This window comes from Leuciscus leuciscus (genome assembly GCF_965113295.1).
Source record: "Leuciscus leuciscus genome assembly, chromosome: 4".
Taxonomy (NCBI): Eukaryota; Metazoa; Chordata; class Actinopteri; order Cypriniformes; family Leuciscidae; genus Leuciscus; species Leuciscus leuciscus.
The window spans coordinates 10123401-10142619 of record NC_138728.1 but is presented as its reverse complement, the minus strand read 5'-3'; the positions used below and the strand labels follow the sequence as shown (position 1 = coordinate 10142619).

At 37.4% G+C, this 19219-nt stretch overlaps 1 protein-coding gene and 1 long non-coding RNA gene across 2 annotated transcripts in view; one reads left to right on the top strand and one right to left on the bottom strand.

The window, feature by feature from the left end:
- Positions 1 to 5996: 5996 nt before the first annotated feature.
- LOC309496583 lies at positions 5997 to 7765 on the bottom strand. Its single transcript, XR_014205173.1, has 2 exons — positions 7677 to 7765; positions 5997 to 7055 (listed from the first exon to the last, which is right to left on the bottom strand). It is a non-coding gene; the product is annotated as an uncharacterized lncRNA (long non-coding RNA).
- A 2501-nt stretch (positions 7766 to 10266) lies between these two features.
- prmt8b (protein arginine methyltransferase 8b) overlaps positions 10267 to 19219 on the top strand; it is a gene marked incomplete at its 3' end in the record, with an annotated part of 14030 nt that continues 5077 nt past the window's right edge. Inside the window, exons 1-9 of the mRNA XM_082166465.1 lie at positions 10267 to 10906; positions 12031 to 12282; positions 13424 to 13579; positions 14326 to 14389; positions 15172 to 15314; positions 16100 to 16187; positions 16581 to 16696; positions 18920 to 19070; positions 19154 to 19215. Of these exons, the coding sequence (XP_082022591.1) occupies positions 10838 to 10906; positions 12031 to 12282; positions 13424 to 13579; positions 14326 to 14389; positions 15172 to 15314; positions 16100 to 16187; positions 16581 to 16696; positions 18920 to 19070; positions 19154 to 19215 (1101 nt within the window). The 5' untranslated portion in view covers positions 10267 to 10837. The remainder of the gene's footprint in view (positions 10907 to 12030; positions 12283 to 13423; positions 13580 to 14325; positions 14390 to 15171; positions 15315 to 16099; positions 16188 to 16580; positions 16697 to 18919; positions 19071 to 19153; positions 19216 to 19219) is intronic.

Sequence of the window (19219 nt, the reverse complement as noted above, 5' to 3'; positions counted from 1 at the left end):
AAACTTTAAAAACATAAATAGTAAATTTAGGTCTAAATATTTGTAAGTGTTACCTTTTAAATAAACAGTGTTAGGAGTAACACATAAGTTATTTTAGTTACATAATCAGATTACTTTTTACAAGTAACGAATAAAGTGCATTTACTCATCTCATGTGCACAGAATCAGATTCTGTATTCCTAAAAATGAATACAAATAGTAATACAAATAATTAATGCAAAACCTGCAATAATTAAAATATGTTGAATAAACTTTATGTAGCCTATTTAATCTCACTTTATTAACCAATGTCTTTGCTGCTGACATTCTTCTGCAACCCACAGTGGCATCACAACTAAGGTTTGTTTGAGCTGTGCCCTCTATTTTACCAGTGTGAATTTACATTTCCTTAAGCCGGAAGCTTATTCATTACACTTTAAGTGTAAAGGGGCCTTTACATTTGCCAAAAATATAACTTATAAACAGAGATGGACAGTAACAAAGTACATTTACTTGAGTACTGCACTTAAGTATAGGCCTACACTTTTTGAGTATCTGTACTTCACTTGACTATTATTTTTTCTGGAAACTTTTTACTTTAACTTCACTACATTTGAAAGACAAATATCGTACTTTTTACTCCACTACATTTCTGTCAAGGTCCTTGAGTAGAAAGTAGTACACACTAAAAAAAAATGGTTCTTCAGGGGTTCTTTGCGGTGGTTAAGGTGCTATATAGCACCACTACCATTTAAAGAACCTGTTAAGCCCAGTTTGGTTCTTCAGCGGTTCTTTAGCGGTTCTTTGGGGTGGTTAAGGTGCTATATGGCACCATTACCATACAAAAAACCTGTTAAGCACCTACAGTTATTTAAAGGCTCTCTTAGTCTCTTAGTTTAGTTGGTGATAGGATTAGAAAAACGACATTAAAATATAGTGATTTTCCTGAATACAAGTCCCGCCTATATATATTCCAGGGCCCCCACACAAGACTTTTTGACCACAGAAAAAATTTGTGTGGATGTGAAGTCAGATATATAGCCTACTGAAATTATGTCACAAACTTCAATAAAAAGCTATATTCATATATTAACTGCTTTTTGTTATTTGTGTAGGCCTAGTCAAACTAGATGTACCGCATTGCGGTACAAAATATGACCGCCGCTCAGGCCTGCACTGGCTTTCCACAAAAATAAATGACGTGGAGTAATTTGGCTGTATTGCGTGTTTATGTATATACCTAAAAAAAGTAATAGTATGTGCATGTCTGTCTGTGTGTGTGTGTGTGTGTGTGTGTGTGTGTGTATGTGTGTGTATTTGTGTATGTGTGTGTCTGTGTGTGTGTGTGTGTCTGTGCGTGTATGTATGTGTGCGTACATGTGTGCGCGTGTGTGTTTGTGTGTGTGTGTGTGTGTCTGTGCATGTGGATTTGTATGTGTGTGTATGGGTGTGTGTCTGTGCGTGTGGATGTCAGTGTGTGTGCATGCTTGCGTTTGTTTGTATTCCTGCATGTGTGTGTGTGACAGTATCATCCTAAACCAGCAACCCTTCGCTCAACAGCACCATCTACAGGCCGATGAGTGTACAGTCACTAAATGTGCACATAAATGAATTTATTTTATACCCCCCCATGGATGAAATTCTACAAAACTTAGCAGAGGATACCCCCAGAGGTTGTCAAGTTAATCATACACATGAAATATGGTGCAGTTCTGAACATCTCCACTGAAGATAGGGGCGATTAAAGCAGAATAATATTGCATTTTCATTTTTTATGGGAGGGGCGCAAATCACAAATGAGTGATTATGGGCTAGGTTGATGTGCCATAAAAATTTCTTCATCCTCTGTGCCACGGTTCAGGTAGTTATTTAGGAAAAACTGAATTTTTTTGGGGGGGGAGTTGCCCCCGGGGACCAAACGAAATTTTTCCTTAGAAGTCTAGTGGGGCTACATGCCCACCAAATTTCATGTTCCCCGGTGTTTCGGTGTCCCTGGTATCGTTGACGAAAAATTTAAGGGGGCCCCAGCGCGGGGGGGGAAGTGGCCCCCGGGGACCAAACGAAATTTTTCCGTAAAAGTCTAGTAGACCAACATACCATAAAAATGTCTTCATCCTCGGTGCCACGGTTCAGGTAGTTATTTAGGAAAAACTGCATTTTTTTGGGTTTGGGGGGGCCCAGCGCGGGGGTGGAGTGGCCCCCGGGGACCAAACGAAATTTTTCCTTAGAAGTCTAGTGGGGCTACATGCCCACCAAATTTCATGTTCCCCGGTGTTTCGGTGTCCCTGGTATCGTTGCCGAAAAATTTACGGGGGCCCCAGCGCGGGGGGGGAAGTGGCCCCCGCGGACCAAACGAAATTTTTCCGTAAAAGTCTAGTAGACCAACATACGATAAAAATTTCTTCATCCTCGGTGCCACGGTTCAGGTAGTTATTTAGGAAAAACTTCATTTTTGGGGGTTTGGGGGGGCCCAGCGCGGGGGGGGAGTGGCCCCCGGGGACCAAACGAAATTTTTCCTTAGAAGTCTAGTGGGGCTACATGCCCACCAAATTTCATGTTCCCCGGTGTTTCGGTGTCCCTGGTATCGTTGACGAAAAATTTAAGGGGGCCCCAGCGCGGGGGGGGAAGTGGCCCCCAGGGACCAAACGAAATTTTTCCGTAAAAGTCTAGTAGACCAACATACCATAAAAATTTCTTCATCCTCGGTGCCACGGTTCAGGTAGTTATTTAGGAAAAACTGCATTTTTGGGGGTTTGGGGGGGCCCAGCGCGGGGGGGGAGTGGCCCCCGGGGACCAAACGAAATTTTTCCTTAGAAGTCTAGTGGGGCTACATGCCCACCAAATTTCATGTTCCCCGGTGCTTCGGTGTCCCTGGTATCGTTGACGAAAAATTCAGTAAGGTGACAAAAAAAAAAAAAAAAAAAAACTTTGACAATCCCTATATGACCGGCTAGCTACGCTAGCGGCGGTCATAATAAAGGCTAAACAAATGAGTGACGAGAGAAGTTATGTTTAAAAACGTGTTTAAATTTATACTTACACAATTTGAAAATGTGTCAAGAACTTGTTGTTGAATTCTGTCATTTTGAAAGTAAAAAAAAAAAAAAATCATAATAAATAAATATATAATTAAATAAAAACGTACGCGCCGATTAGTGTGCACTGTGCATGTCAGGTGCACGTGAGCGAGCGCGAGCGCCGCATTCCTCAAAGAAAATTAAGTGCCATATAGTACCAAAAGAGGTTCCCCTATTATTACGAGCCAAAGAACCACTGTTGGGTACTGTTGAGCACCATTTTTGTTGAAGCAATTATAAACAACCAAGGTGCTATATGGCACCTCTTATGGTTCTACATAGCACCATTTGACAAAGGTGCTGTATAGCACCTTTAAAGATAGGTGCTATATGGCACTTAAAGTGGTTCCCCTATGATTACAAGCCAATGAACCACTTTTAGTGCTATTTAGCACCATTTTTGTTTAGAGTGTAACGTCAGTCAGGGGATGATTTTGGTTGCAGGGGTTACATTTTGGTTGGAAATGAAAGTCGGATTGACGTCAGAACCCGACGTCGAGTTGACATCAACAGTAGAAAAGAAAAGAAAAGAAAAGAAAGTAGAAAAAAGAAAGTAGAAAGTATAAATGGGCTTATCATTTACATGGAGAAGTTGTAAAAGTAAAATGGTAACACTTTACAATAAGATTTCTTTATTAAACATTAGTTAATGTATTAACTAACATGAACTAACAATGAGCAATACATTTATTACTGTTTTTGTTCATCTTTTTTTAATGTTAGTTAATAAAAATAAAGCTGTTCATTGTTTGTTCATGTTAGTTCACAGTGCATTAACTAATGTTAACAAGATTTTAATAAAGTATTAGTAAATGTTGAAATTAACATGAACAAATATGAACAAATGCTGTACAAGTGCAGTTCATTATTAGTTAATGTTAACTAATGTAGTTAACTAATGAACCTTATTGTAAAGTGTTACCGTAAAATGCATCTTATAACAATGGGCATTCCCAGAATTCCCTGCATGAACAATCACATTTGTTGCACGTTTCTTATTTTTGTAAACATTGAGCATCTTAACAAATTAAGATTTTTCTACATTGTTCATGTTTATAACATTATTTTAGAGCCATGTGCAAAGTATAGATTTGTCATAAATCTTCTTTTAATTATTTTAAGTAGGCTACATCTGTCAATTTCCCCCAGTTGTGATGAAAGCCAGGACAAAGCAGGGACAAAGTAAATTACTCTTCCCAATGCATCTCAATAATTCACTTTCACATAATATTTCACGATATGGAAATAATACTGACAGTTTCTTGATGCATGCTGCTTGACTTTCAGTTGACTCTCCGTTCGAACTCTCTGCCCTTTTGCACACAGAAGTTCCTCTGTGCGCCTTTCTCTTTCAAACCTCAATCCCAGTAACCTAATAAAGTCAAAACCCCATTAGGAGAACACACGCCGCCATAGGCAGCGGATATGAGCCGCAGTCACCTGCCAGTGACACAGTTTTCCAGCTGTAACAGCGTTAGAGAGGAAAATGTTATCCATCATGTCTGAATTAATGGAAAGAGTCTACTGAGAGAGCGACAAAGCCACTTAAAGTGAGAAATGTCATCGCTAATCTGTATTCTGGCTCTGTTAGGTCTCCTAATGGAAATGAACACAAACTCATTGAATATGAGATTTGAGTTCTGCATCTTCTATCTCCATTTTTCCTGATAAAACGTCTGTTGATTGACAATTGACTGCAGAGGTTTCATTCAGGGAATCAAATCTGAGCCAGATCAGATGGAAATCTAGGTACAAGCGGAGACACCAGGGACAACAAACACGCAAGCATCGGGAAGATGGCAAGAAAAGATGACATTAACAATGCAGCAGATGACAGAGAACTTTGAAAAGAAACTCAGCCTATTGAACTGTTTATCCTTTTGAATTTGACTCATTGTGATTCCCGCCTGGTTCTGTCTGGTTTTCTCTGGCGCTCCCCTGTTATTTTATTGTTGTGTCCTCTTGTCGTCCTCAGTTCTGAGCTATAAATGGCACCTTCATGGTGGACGGCAAGAGTTTGTGTGTAGGCCTATATGTGCGAACAGGCACATGAAAATGACTTACTGGATAGTGAAAAGGACCAAAAGAAGGACAAAAGAAACCCACTGACTCACAAATCATAAATGCACACGCACACACACAAACACACACACTTCCTCCATGAAGTCTCAGAAAAGTCTCTTTCATTTAGCAGACCGGCAACAAGGCCAAGGACGATCCTGCTGTTTGGACCGTTTCAACACACAGATAAAGACTTTCGACCAAAAAACAAACCATTTCTGTTTGGTTCATCTTTAAAAAATAATTATCCGAAAAAAATATATGTGCGATTGAAAGCATATTTGCTTGACGCAAACTGTCTCAATGCCAGAAACAGTGTTGGGCTTATGGAAATTCAGAAAAGGATTCGTGTTTTGCTGTCCGCTGCCCACATTTTCTCCTGGATATGTTTTAAGCCTGTGTGTGTGTGTGTGTGTGTGTGTGTGTGTGTGTGTGTGTGTGTGTGTGTGTGTGTGTGTGTGTGTGTGTGTGTGTGTGTGTGTGTGTGTGTGTGTGTGTGTGTGTGTGTGTGTGTGATTGACAGTGTATGGTGTTGTGGTGCCGAGTGTGTGGTATTACTCAGCATGCGTGGGCATCCGTCCTTCAGTGTTATACACTGTAAAAATAAAAGGTGCCTGGAGGAACCTTTTGGGGTTCTTCACTTTGCCACACCGGCGGAACCGTCTGTAGATCCTCTAGGCACCCTTTAAAAAGGGGCGGTTCTCTGAGGAACCACACAGGTTTCCTGAGGAACTCTTATATAAGGCACTGTGTGGAACCACTGTGGGTGCCTCCAGGAACCAAATTTCAATTTTATTTTATTTGTATTAAATTAATTTCATGTTGTTACTATGGTTACCACCATTAACTTCTATTATAATAAACAAACTGAACCAAATACAAAATAAGAATTGTTTATTACATATTTTAGATCCATTTTAATACATACACTTCCATGCACTTGAAAAAAAAAAGCTAGTAATAGATTAATATCAATGAATACACACACACACACAAAAAATAGTATAATACATAAGTAACATGAATAATCAACCATGTGTATACAATAGGCTACACAAGAAAAGACATCTCAACAAAATGCATGGAAAACACATGTTCCATGTAATAAATCAATGTAAAAAATTACAATTTTGACTAATTAAAAATGTCCATCTTCACTTAATTTTAAAACATGTGTTTCAGTCCGCTTGTTAAGTCTGACGTCACTGTTTCCAAGTCCAAAAGCTCTATCAGATGCCAAAAACAAACAACAACCAGTGCTAATATACACTCATTGTGCTGTAATATTCCTGAAAATTAGGATCCTAACCTTTATCTCTATTCCGAAATCTCAGATGGTTAGTTATTCAGCTATTTTGAATCATAAAATGTTGAAGTCTGGGATGCCGTGAGACTGGAGACTGTAATGTACACTATGCCTTTTGAAAAGCTTAAATGTGTGACTTGAATCAACAGTTCCCATAAATGGTTGTTGAGCATTCTCAATATCTAGAAACAAGATAGAGAAAGTAGAAGTAGAGACTTCGACCCGGAAACAGTATTCCTTATGTCACAACAAGCAGAAAACATTTTCCATTTTAACAGAGTTAAGGTGCAGTAAAATGATCTGTTGTTCTGTGAATGTTCACTGGTGAATTCAGTCATTTCAATAAGAATCCACACGATCAGCAATTTTGTCTTTTTGCCTGTGTAATTTCACGAAATTCACAAATGTGATGCACCTTTACTCGCTGCAACATAAAATGCAATCAATTATAAAATCTTCACAAGGGACACGTGAGGTACTTAACGAGTTAGAAAAGTGAAAAGGTGCATCAGCTTCATTTTCTGTTTGCTTTTCCTCTTTTCTGGTGGATGGTCCAGGCACTTCAGTGATTTTCAGGTCTACAGGAGGATTTTTATTCTTGATCAAACTTGTATTTCAGCTTACCGAGATCCCTGCAAAGTACAAAATTTACTGTTAGTAAGGTTATTAAAGTTATTAAATAATTTCCTCAGCCTTGTGACGTTCCAAACCCGAAAGCAGATCTCAGGCATAATGCAACCCGTCACCATTCAATATCACTGCATGAAACACAAGCATAAATTTTTTTTGTAATTCATTCAAACTATTCTTATGTACACTTGTCTAGTTCAATTCAATGCAACAATTTATGTAAAAAATAGTTAAGCTCCAAAAATGTCCCAGAAAAGATCCTAAAAATAGTCAATGAGTTCACAACTCATGTGTTATGGGTTGTGTTGCAAGTCTTATGAAGTCATATAATAGCTTTTTCCTTTTTTTGTCGAAAAAGACTAAACTTTAAGTTATAATTCAGGGTTCAAAATGTCTTATATTCAAATGCATATGATTAAGGTATAGCCTATAAAAAATGCATAGCATTATTAGCTCCAAACCTGTGATATTATTTTTCTGAGTAACATGAATGAGATTTGAGAGCATGAGGGAAGATTTTCAGAGAATAACTTATTAAAAAAGTACACAGTCAAACAATACAATTTCACACAGAGAAAGTTCATAGTAATAAAGTACTTGCATGTGGTGTATAGGTAACTTACTGTAATTCAATGTTGCCTCTGAAATGGTCAGATTATTTTAGAAATGTTCTGGTTGTTCTGGGGAAACAAAAGAACAAAGCTGATTATTCACAACATAATATTTATTGACCAGTAAATGGCTTTAAAATGGTATTTGAGAGAATGAGGGCACCTGTAGTAAGTAAAGTTAGGCTAAACAAAAACAGACCAAACTATATTAACCGGCTTTTGTTATTCATAACAAACGCCAATGACAACAGCAGGAATCAGCTAAATTAGTTAGGCTATCTCAGCAATTTGAAGACACAGTTTTACAGAATATGTTGAATTGAATGACTAAATCAATCTAAGACAATGAGTCAATAATTTCCATTTGTTCATTAACTTACGTTAGACGTAAGTTAGTTAGCATCGCGGCTATAAAACCTTCATACCAGATACTGTGCAATAAACGAGTGGTAAACACTGTAAAAAAGTAGTAATGTATAATCAATTTAGTTTATATATATGTGTGTTTGAATATATAACGTTAGTGAGTAGACTCTGTATTTATATTTATTTGGCGAGTTTACAAACCTTGTAACGGAGAGCCGAACAAACGACGGAAGCTTTGATGAGAGGACGGAGCCGTTACCCGATGACGTCGATCAGCTGAGCTTTGTTGCGCGCGAGCAGCGCGAGGATCACTGAAGTGACGACAGCAGAGGAATAGCAGCAGTTTCGTGACATAATAAAACTGTTCTCCTCCTGGTTCTTCTTCTTCAAATAATAATTTATGAAGAAGTAGGTAAAAATGATTATTTTATTACTATTATTTATTCAATAATAATTAATGAATTCTTCTTATTAATATTATTATAATTTAGTGTTGTTGTTTAAGGTTTAAATTAATCAACAAAATAGGCCTATAGATACTAAATAAATGTAAGCTACCCAGGTGAAAAAGACGTAGGCTACTGTTAAATGTATTAAAAATGCATTAAAGTATATTTGTATTGTAGGCCTACTAAAAACACACTCAAGTACATTTTTAATAGTAGGCTACGTCTTTTTTCACCTGGGTATGTAGGCTATACTGAATCAAACTTAAGTAGCCTATAATAATAATAATAGGATAATAATATTCTCATTCTGGCCTCACAGAACCATTGGGTTCCTCCAGATGCTGGCTTTAACATAAGAGATCTTCCAGGAACCACTTAAATGTTAAAAGATCTTCCAATAACCCTTTTATCGCATTCAAGTTCCTCTATTTTCCCCCAAAGCACTTCGAGGTCTCATGGTAATGAAAAGGTGACTCCAGAACCTCTGAACTAAATACAAAGTGCTTAAAGGATCCCATAAGTTCCAGCAAGAACCTCAAAGAATGTCAATGCTCCTCCAGTAACCCTACTATAGGAGAAAGAGCTTTGAGGCACTTAAATTACATTTTGAAGTTCCTTGAGTATCCGACAGGATATTTGAGGCTCCTTTAGTTTTTACAGTGTACATGAGCAGCCCGTGTTGGAAGTCCTCTCAGCAGGATACAATAGAGCGTACCTTTATTTCGGTCTGGTAGATCACACCACGAGCTCCATTACTGTGAGTGCTCTGATTGAGTTTGTTTATCTTGTTGACATTTCAGTGCTGGGAAAATATGATTTTCATTGATGACCCTTGCTAATTCCACATGTTTTCAAATATTTAGATGGATCGAGAGGATACTGGCCTTTACACGAGTGTGTGTGTGTGTGTGTGTGTGTGTGTGTGTTTGTGTGTGTGACAGAGAGAAAGGGAGTATGTTCTGGCCAGGACTGCCTCCCACATTAGCTCCAGGGATTACACAAGCAGATGAGTGGGTGGCATGTAAAAACAACGAGGGGGCCGTTGTTCGACTCCAAAACTAGAATCCCACACATCATAGACACATGTGAACTCAAAACCACATGTGAGCTTAGATTGGCACAGACAACAGCTGTTGGTAAAGTTTCGTCTGTGGTAACCGTATGAATAAAGATTTCTGCAAAATGTATTGGGGCAGGGTGTTGTGCTGCAAACATAAGACAAATGGCCATATATCAATGGTAATTATACATATATGTATGTTACCAAAAAAGCACAATGTAGCAATACAATAAAGCAAATCCAATTAGGATAAAATGTTAAAATAACGTTTATCAGTTCTCATAAGATTTGCTTAAGTCATGAAGTATCATAAACACTTTTATGACTACTTTGTGGCTTCATGAGAAATGGCTGAAATAATAGTGACAAATGAAAAGTTCATTGCATTTAGTTATGTTTTTATATCTTGGGTCTTTGATACCCCAAAATAACTAATGCAATATATTTTCATAAGGAACATTTAACAATAATCACGTTATTAAGTTTGATATTTTAAATGTGTGTTGAAAACGAGGAATATTCATCAACCTGAATACTTGCATTAGCAACGCCAAGGTCATTGGTTTAGATGTATAGCCTACTTATGTAATGTAATAGCATTGAATAAAAGCACCTGTACAGTGCAAAAGTACATGTTTGTATGAAAAATTACAGCCTTGAAATGAATTGAAAGCCTTGTGTCCTTTATTGGAGAAAGTGGAGGTGCGATACTTATGTGGGAGGCACTAATTCAGCTACACTGATATCGCTCCAGTTCTGCACTCGCTGCGCTCGAGTTCAGTTAGCACAGTCTTTCAACTCCAACTTTCAGCGCGAACCAGACGCACTTGACTGACCTCAACGCGACCAAGTGGACAGCTAGGATTCGATGACTTATTGCGAACTGAGAAACAATGGATCATCGTGTTAAACTGAAATAAAAGATGCGTTTTGATCTGTCAGGCTATAGGTAACGTGGCGATGCGCAGCGGCAGGTGATGTGGATGCTGACGCGTCGTGGCTCAACTGGTCTCCAAGTGGCGCTTAGCACCTCTGGAAGAACTTTTGCGCGATGGGCTTTCAGTAGGAGTCGGAACCATGGAGTTAAGGGACTATCTAAGAAGTCTTTATGACATATTCTCTATTAGTTTTTATTTTAGCTATTTATTGTTTATTTAACACAACTGTGCACATTAACAAATGTGTCGTTTTAAAGCGCAAACCGAGTATTGCTTATTGCAGTACGTTTTAAAACTTTTATAGGACATTTAGTGCCAACACTTGCCCTTATCTAGTTAATCCGGATCCCGTTGGCTCGCATGGGACTGAGGCACTCATCGCGGTGCCTGCTCCTGCGGAGAAAGATGGCGGATGCGGAGAGCTCGGAGGTAAGTCAAAGATTCCTTAAGTTATGCATAATAGATCAATGCTCGTCCAAACATTCATATGCACACTTGTAAATCGCACGTGATTAATTCTAGTCGCTCATATGTGTGCCTAAGTGCATGATCGCGTAAAATGACGCGCTGGTTTGGAGGTCATACAAATCAGTGCCCGGTGATGTGTGACTATGCAGGGCAAAGAACAGCGAAATCCACAGCAGAACACGTCCAGTTCCCTCGTCCAGAAAGAATAGCGATCACACACCACACCAAATGCTACATATATAGGTTTATAGGCTATCAAAATGTATGCTGCGCGTAGGTTGCATAAAGATTAAGCGGATCTGATGCAAGATGCCTTTTAGAAACTCGAACACAATAAATTAGCCTAAATTTGTACCAATACGATAGTAAGGTAGTAGGCAAGTAAGACAGTAAAGTTAGTTGTGTGCGTGCTGAATAGCACTCAATTCCTCTTTTATATAGTCTATTGGGTCATCGCGAGACGGCTGAGCGCTGTCCTTGGTGCTGCAGTATTTCGCCCCCCCCCTCCCCGGCCAATTAGCATATTCACCTTTGCATACCTGATTTAAACGTCGACGTTGATAATTAGTGCACTAAATATTAGAAGGTAAAAAAAAAATCGCAAGGTGAAACACATTTATGTTCCTGAGTCCATCTACACGTAGCCTATTTTTACAAAAACTGTTTTGACATTATTTATTTATTTATCACATAAAAAAACAAAAAACAAACAAACATTGGATCATCAAATCAAACATAAAAAAAAGTATTTACAGAAAATATCTTTAGAAAGTCTTTACGATATTTAGCTTTATTCAATGTCATTTTTTTCTGCAACTGTGTTTTTTCAAGGTATTTTTTATTGCTTTCAATAAATAAATAAATAAATAGTTCTTATATCTCAAACTGTAGGACATAGCAATACCAAGGTCATGGGTTTGATTCCTAAAGAGTGCATAAACTGATTAAATGTATACTTTGAACATATTATGAGTTGTTTTAGATTAAAAATGTCTACCAAACGCATAATTACACTCACTGAATCCAATAAATGGTTATGTAGGACAGAGAGCCATTGCAGATTATTTTACTGTTGACTTTACCAGCAGCGCCAGCAGCAGCAGCATCAGCATCAGCAGCATATTTCCAGCGTTCCCTCGTCCCAGGCCTTGCAACCTTCTCTGCTACCAAAGCCAGTGACCTCCGTTCATCATGTTCCACACCCCCCACACACGCCACATGTCTCTGCACTGTCTGCCTGTCCGGGACGAGGCAAAATGTCCAAGCTACTCAACCCAGAGGAGATGACATCACGGGACTACTACTTTGACTCCTATGCCCACTTTGGAATTCATGAGGTGATCGAAGGTCGAGTTCGGATGGTTTTACCATCTAGTATGGGAGTCGGTGAAGTATGCTAGTCTAAGATGAAAATGTTATTTGTTCACTATCAAGTACAGGAAATTGTTTTTGCTAAAGAACTTTTATCACTTGCAGCTGATGATAAGAACATACTTAAATTTGTCACTGAAACCCTTTTCTAACCTCACTGAAGAAGAAGTGAGAGAACACCTTTGATACCGGCACATTTAGAGCATGAGGGTCAAATTGGATCTGTCTGCAGATAAAAGAACAGTTCTTGATAACACCCAGAAAAAGAAGGACAAGAGTAAGATGGAGAAAGAGAGAATGAAAAGGAAAGAGAATTGGAGCGGGGGGAGGGGGTGCTTGGGAAGATGTCTATCAGTTAATCCCAGCAGGCTAAATGGAGACCTGTCTCTATAAAAAGAATCCCGGAGACACTGCGCTTTGTGTCCTATATATTGTCCTCCATAGCACAGTCCAAGAGAAATGGTCCAGAAATGAGGGATAAAAGTCATGGACTCAAACTCTAAGGACATCTCACATGCATCAGTCAAATACGTGCAGCAATATACCGATCAAATGCTTGGGGTCAGTAAGATTTAAAAAAATACAGCAAGGATTGTCAAAGTAAAGACAATTATAATGTTATAAAATTCTATTTCTAATAAATGCAGTTCTTTTTAAATTTCTATTTGGTAACACTTTATTTTGATGGTCCCTTTTAGACATTATGATGACTATAAGTAATGTTGCACCTACATGTCAACTAACTCTCATTAGAGTATTAGACTGTATGCTTAACATTTGCTACTACATTATTTTAATGGTCCCCCAAAAGACAGCCCAGGCTCCACAAACACGACAAAAACAAACTGGCCCAGCCTGGACCACGAAACATAACAAACAGTGTTCCAGCCAATAACTGACTATAAGTAACTTTGCAAGTACATCAACTTAACGCGGACCCCTTATTCTACTAACCCTACCCCTAACAGTTTACTAATAATATAATGAGAGTTAGTTGACATGTATGTGCAACGTTACTTATAGTCAACAGAATGTCTAAAGGGGACCATCAAAATAATATATAATATGTATTTGCTACCGTTTATAACTTCTTTTTTCTCTCAATAGGAAATGCTAAAGGATGAGGTGAGGACCCTGACTTATAGGAACTCCATGTACCACAACAAACACATCTTTAAGGATAAGATTGTTCTAGATGTGGGCAGCGGAACCGGAATCCTCTCCATGTTTGCTGCCAAGGCAGGAGCCAAGCATGTGTACGGGGTGAGGACTCAAATTACTCATTACAAGTGTGTTTACTGTCATATACAATAAGTTTGAGTAAGAGGGCAACATGCAGGCTTTACTTTACTGCAAAGTACTTTACTTTTTTACACTCCCAAACTATATCTATGTATATCTGGAGAGAAAGAGAGGGAGAGTGTGCTGATAATATCAGTAGTGTTACTGTGCTTCTGGTCTGTATTAGATAACACTCGATTGATCCACCCACTAGGTCCAGTTCTAGTCGCTTATCTTTCATATGCCACAATAAGCGAAAGAGGTTTCTGTTTCTGTCCAGAGCACGGATACATATAATTCACAGGTTTATAGACATTTAAAATGCACATTTATGCATTTGCCAGATAACAGTAGTTTTATTCCTTTATGGATACGTTTTTGAACGAATCGGTTGAATGAATGAATCATTGATTCACTCATTAAGGGAGTCAATTTTCACCACCTACTGGCAAAGCAATGTAACTGGTGACATTGGAACGGCCAAATAAAGACAGGTGGAGTCATACAAACAGGATATTATTTCACCAAAAATATATAACAATTACTTTATAATTATATATATATATATAATTTTTTTTAATGAAATACAAAACCCCATTCCCATCAATAAAACTTGAAGTTATGCATAAAAAAGTGTTCCGTCTGGCGTGAGTCAGCTAGCATACCTCTTATACAGTTCTTGCTAAATATGCTAATATAATTAAGCTCATTTTCATTTTGTTTTGTAGATTGAATGCTCCAGTATATCAGAGTATTCCGAAAAAATCATCAAATCAAATCACCTGGACAATGGTAAGACATTCTGCTGCTCATTCCTGTTTGGACACTACACTACTGATCGTCATTCGTGTGTGGAATAGAAGAGTCATACATTTTCCTCTAGGCAAGCGGAGTTCCATGACACAGGAAGTAGCATAGTCACTTCCTGTAGCTGACACTCTCCGCTTGTGGTGTGATGGCAGAAGTTGTTGTTTAGCTGTCCACAGCAGCTCTCATTAACACTGGAGAGCAGCGGGCGGGTGAGAAGCCTGAGTCAGTGTGAGAGAGGAGTCACACACACGCACACGCACACACACACACGCACATGCACACACACACGCACGCACGCACGCACGCACGCACGCACACACACACACACACACACAGGCATGGAAATTGGAGACTGGCAACCAGCTTTTTGAAAAATGGTAATAATGGAGAGGATGAGATAAAAAAAAGAAGGAGAGAGAGAAAACCATGAAGAAACCCATCAATCAAATGTAACTTTATATTGTCATTCTTGTGATATTCTTATCATTCTTGTGTGTAAATGCTGGGTTCTTAACCCATTTGATTTCTGTAATGTGATATTTATGAATGAAAAAAAAAAGTCAGGTGAGACTTGATTTTATCCATTAGGAATTGTAATATTTTTTTTTTTATTGTTAATTTATTGTTATAAATACATTTATTTAGAACAAAATCTACATATATATATATATATATATATATATATATAGTTGTACATCACATAGTATAAAATAAGCTAAATTGAAGCTTCACTGTCTCTTCTGTATTTGTTGTGCATCTTGCAGTTATTACCATCATTAAAGGGAAGGTGGAGGAGACTGAACTGCCCGTGGATCAGGTGGACATCATCATTTCAGAGTGGATGGGCTACTGTCTTTTCTATGAGTCTATGCTCAATACTGTCATCTACGCCAGGGACAAATGGCTGGTCAGTGTGTGTTTGTCTGTGTGTGCTGGCTATCTCAAGGCCAAGGTTATTTGACTAATTAGAATGTGAAGCGTGTGTCCATGCTGAAAATGATCATTTATAATGGGAATGAGTGGCATGTCATTGGGCTGCTGATGAATGTCTACCACTGAATGACAATTTGGTCCAGAGGACAAGTGGCTTGTTAGGGATTTTTATAGAACCATTGTGTTGGTGCCAGTACATTGTTTCAGCCTAGAGTTATTTGGATGGTGCACTGAACGGGAAGGAAAAGAAAGAATGATGTGAAGTCACTGGAATAATAGGAATATAATCACGCATATGCCAGGAATGCATTTTTGTCAATTAAAATGTTATATGAGGGTAGTTGAGTTTAAATTTCAAGCAGTTTCAGCAGTGTCTACTTTAGATAATAATTACATTAAAAAGAAATTATATAATAATGATATAATTATAAATAATTATATAAATAATTATTAAAACTATTATATTTAATGTTGTCTTTTGACCTGATATGATTTATACTACTAATAAAAAATATTACAAAAGTATTTATAATATTTTAGATAATTATATATTATTATATAATTTAGATAACTATATTATATTATATTATTGTGGTTAATATTATTATGTTTTTTTATGACCTATTATGTATACTTCTACTATTAATAATAGTATTTGAACTTTTACCCAAAAAAATAAATAAGTTGGACATCCGTCAACAACCCATTAATATTTTTCATAGGTGATTTCTGAAGATTTTCTTTCCTGTCATGTTTCAGAAACCTGGCGGTTTCATGTTTCCAGACAGAGCGACATTGTATGTGGTCGCCATTGAGGATCGACAGTACAAAGACTTCAAAATCCACTGTGAGCACACACGCACACACACACACTGACATGAGGAAACTACATGTCCTGTATTAAATGACCATTTAAACTGTATCTCTTTGGTTCCCTCACATTTATTTAGCTTAAAAAAAAAAAAAGTCCTGTTGAGCTCCATTACTCCCCCGCAGCAAACCGTTGGCTTTTTCTCCATCCCTTTCACTCCCTCCTTCATGTTTTGGATGAAAGTATGAGATTCTCCTCGGCCTAACACTCATGTGTTGGGATGTAATCAAATGCTGCCAGACACAGAGGAGGCAGGAGTCTATTTTAGGGCCAAAAGAAGACTCCCAGACACAGCCACACAGATTTTCGACTTTTCAGACACGTGATATTTAAAAATGTCTTACAAATATATTTTCTCTGTGCTTGCAGGGTGGGAAAACGTCTATGGCTTTGACATGACTTGCATTCGGAACGTTGCTATGATGGAGCCCCTGGTGGACATAGTAGATCCAAAACAAGTCGTGACCAACTCCTGCCTTGTTAAGGTACGAGTATGTGCTCGCCTCTCTGTGTATGTATGTGAGCAAGATCAGATTTGAATCATACTGATGGCCCTACGATAGGCCACTATGCAACACATGTAGTGTGGGTGTTACAGAATAATTCTGTAACGTGCCGCCTGATGACAGCGTGGTAACGTGTGTTCAACTCAACACACAAACACCAATCATTCATTTAAATTGGCAGGGCAGAAATAAGTCCTCACGAAATATAATGCTAATATCATCATCATGTAGGTCATATGAAGCCTTATTTATAAATATTTTGTTATCCCTTAATAAAAGTGTATTATCCCATACAGAAAGATTTCTTTAATACTGTAAGGTTGTTTCACCTAAACAGGAATGCGATTAAATTGATAATATAATATAATACATATAATAATTATCAAAATTAGATATTAATTCTAAATTGATTAACTCTCAAAGTATCTGAGCTATGCTATGCTTATCTACAGTACAGGTCAAAAGTTTGGAAACATTACTATTTTTAATGTTTTTGAAAGAAGTTTCTTCTGCTCATCAAGCCTGCATTTATTTGATCAAAAATATAGAAAAAAACAGTAATATTGTGATATATTATTACAATTTAAAATAATTGGTTTTCAATTTATTATACTTTAAATTATCATTTATTTCTGTGATGCAAAGCTGAATTTTCAGGATCATTACTCCAGTCTATCACATGATCCTTTAGAAATCATTCTAATATGATGATTCATTATCAAAGTTGGAAACAGTTCTGCTGTTTAATATTTTTTCATAACCTGTGATACTTTTTTAGGATACTTTGATGAATAAAAAGTAAAAAAAGAAATAAAAAAAAGAAACAATTTCTTTAAAAATATAAATCTTTTGTAACAACAATATACACTACTGGTCAGTAATTTGGGGTCAGTAATTTTTTTTCTTTCTTTTTTTTGAAATAAATCAATACTTTTATTCAGCAAAGATGTGTTAAATTGATAAAAAGTGATAGTAAACAAGATTTATATTATTAGAAAATATGTTTTTATTTTGAATAAATGCAGTTCTTTTTAACCTTTTATTCATCAAATATATTAGGCAGCAGAACTGTTTCCAACACTCATAATAAATCAGAATATTAGAATGATTTCTAAAGGATCATGTGATAGACTGGATGTCACATGTGACACTGAAGACTGGAGTAATGATGCTGAAAATTCAGCTTTACATCACAGGAGTAAATTATTTTCAAAAGTATATTCAAATAGAAAACTATTATTTTAAGTTGCAATAATATTTCACAATATTACTGTTTTTTTGTTCTGTATTTTTGATCAAATAAACATAGCCTTGATAAGCATTAGAGACTTCTTTCAAAAATATAAAAAAACTTGATGTTTCCAAACTTTTGACCTGTACTGTATATTTCCATAGCCATAACTCTATAGTCTTACTGTATTAAGATGACTGTATAAAGATGATACTTAAGTGAGAGAGAACTGAAATCTCATTTAAATCTCCCGAACTCTAAAACAGCAACCTATGAGCATTGGGCTTCATTTTTCATGAGCAAAAAGAAAGAAAGAAAAAAAGAGTTTATGATACGTTTGTCAGTGAAGACATATTGAATGTCAAGAATGTCAAAAGAAAAGAGACAATGTAAGTGACAGAGAGAGCTCGAAAGAAAGAAAGAGAGAAAGAGAGAAAGAAAGAAAGAAAGAAAGAAAGAAAGAAAGAAAGAAAGAAAGAAAGAAAGAAAGAAAGAAAGAAAGAAAGAAAGAAAGAGAAAGAAAGAAAGAAAGAAAGAAAGAAAGGGCTGTGCTTTCAATGTGCCTCTGAATCACCTGCGGGATCAAACTCTTTGAAGAGGAGAATGATTTCAGCCTCTTTGTGAGGTTTATTAAATGAAAGGCTGAATTGAACAAATGAAAGGCTCAATGCTGCCACTGATCTGTTGTTCACACAAAGAGTAAGAAGATCTTTGTTCACCAAGGCTGTTACTTGTGCCAACTTCTCTACTTATACAGGCAGCAATAAAGCCCCAGCTAAACAATATAGTCTGAAACTGGATCTGTTGTGATGATGTATGGGTTAAGGCTATATGACATAAACCACATTACACTTCAAGCTTAGGTCACAGATGGCAGATCATCAAAGGACTTTGTTAGTGCAAGTATGCGGGCCAATCGTAATCTCTATTTAAACATGATCTCTAAGTGTGAGACGGGATATGGCTTTCAGGAGGTGGACATCTACACGGTGAAGCCGGAGGACCTGGCGTTCACCTCAGCCTTCTGCCTGCAGATTCAGAGGAACGACTATGTTCACGCTCTCATCACGTACTTCAACATTGAGTTCACCAAGTGTCACAAGAAGACGGGCTTTTCTACAGGTTCAGCCTTCACTTATTCCGTACCTAATTATCTCTTACAAATAAATCCAGTACCAACCGAGCCATTGCACATTCCCTTCCAGCCCCTGACGCTCCCAGCACGCACTGGAAGCAAACAGTGTTTTATCTGGAGGATTACTTAACGGTGC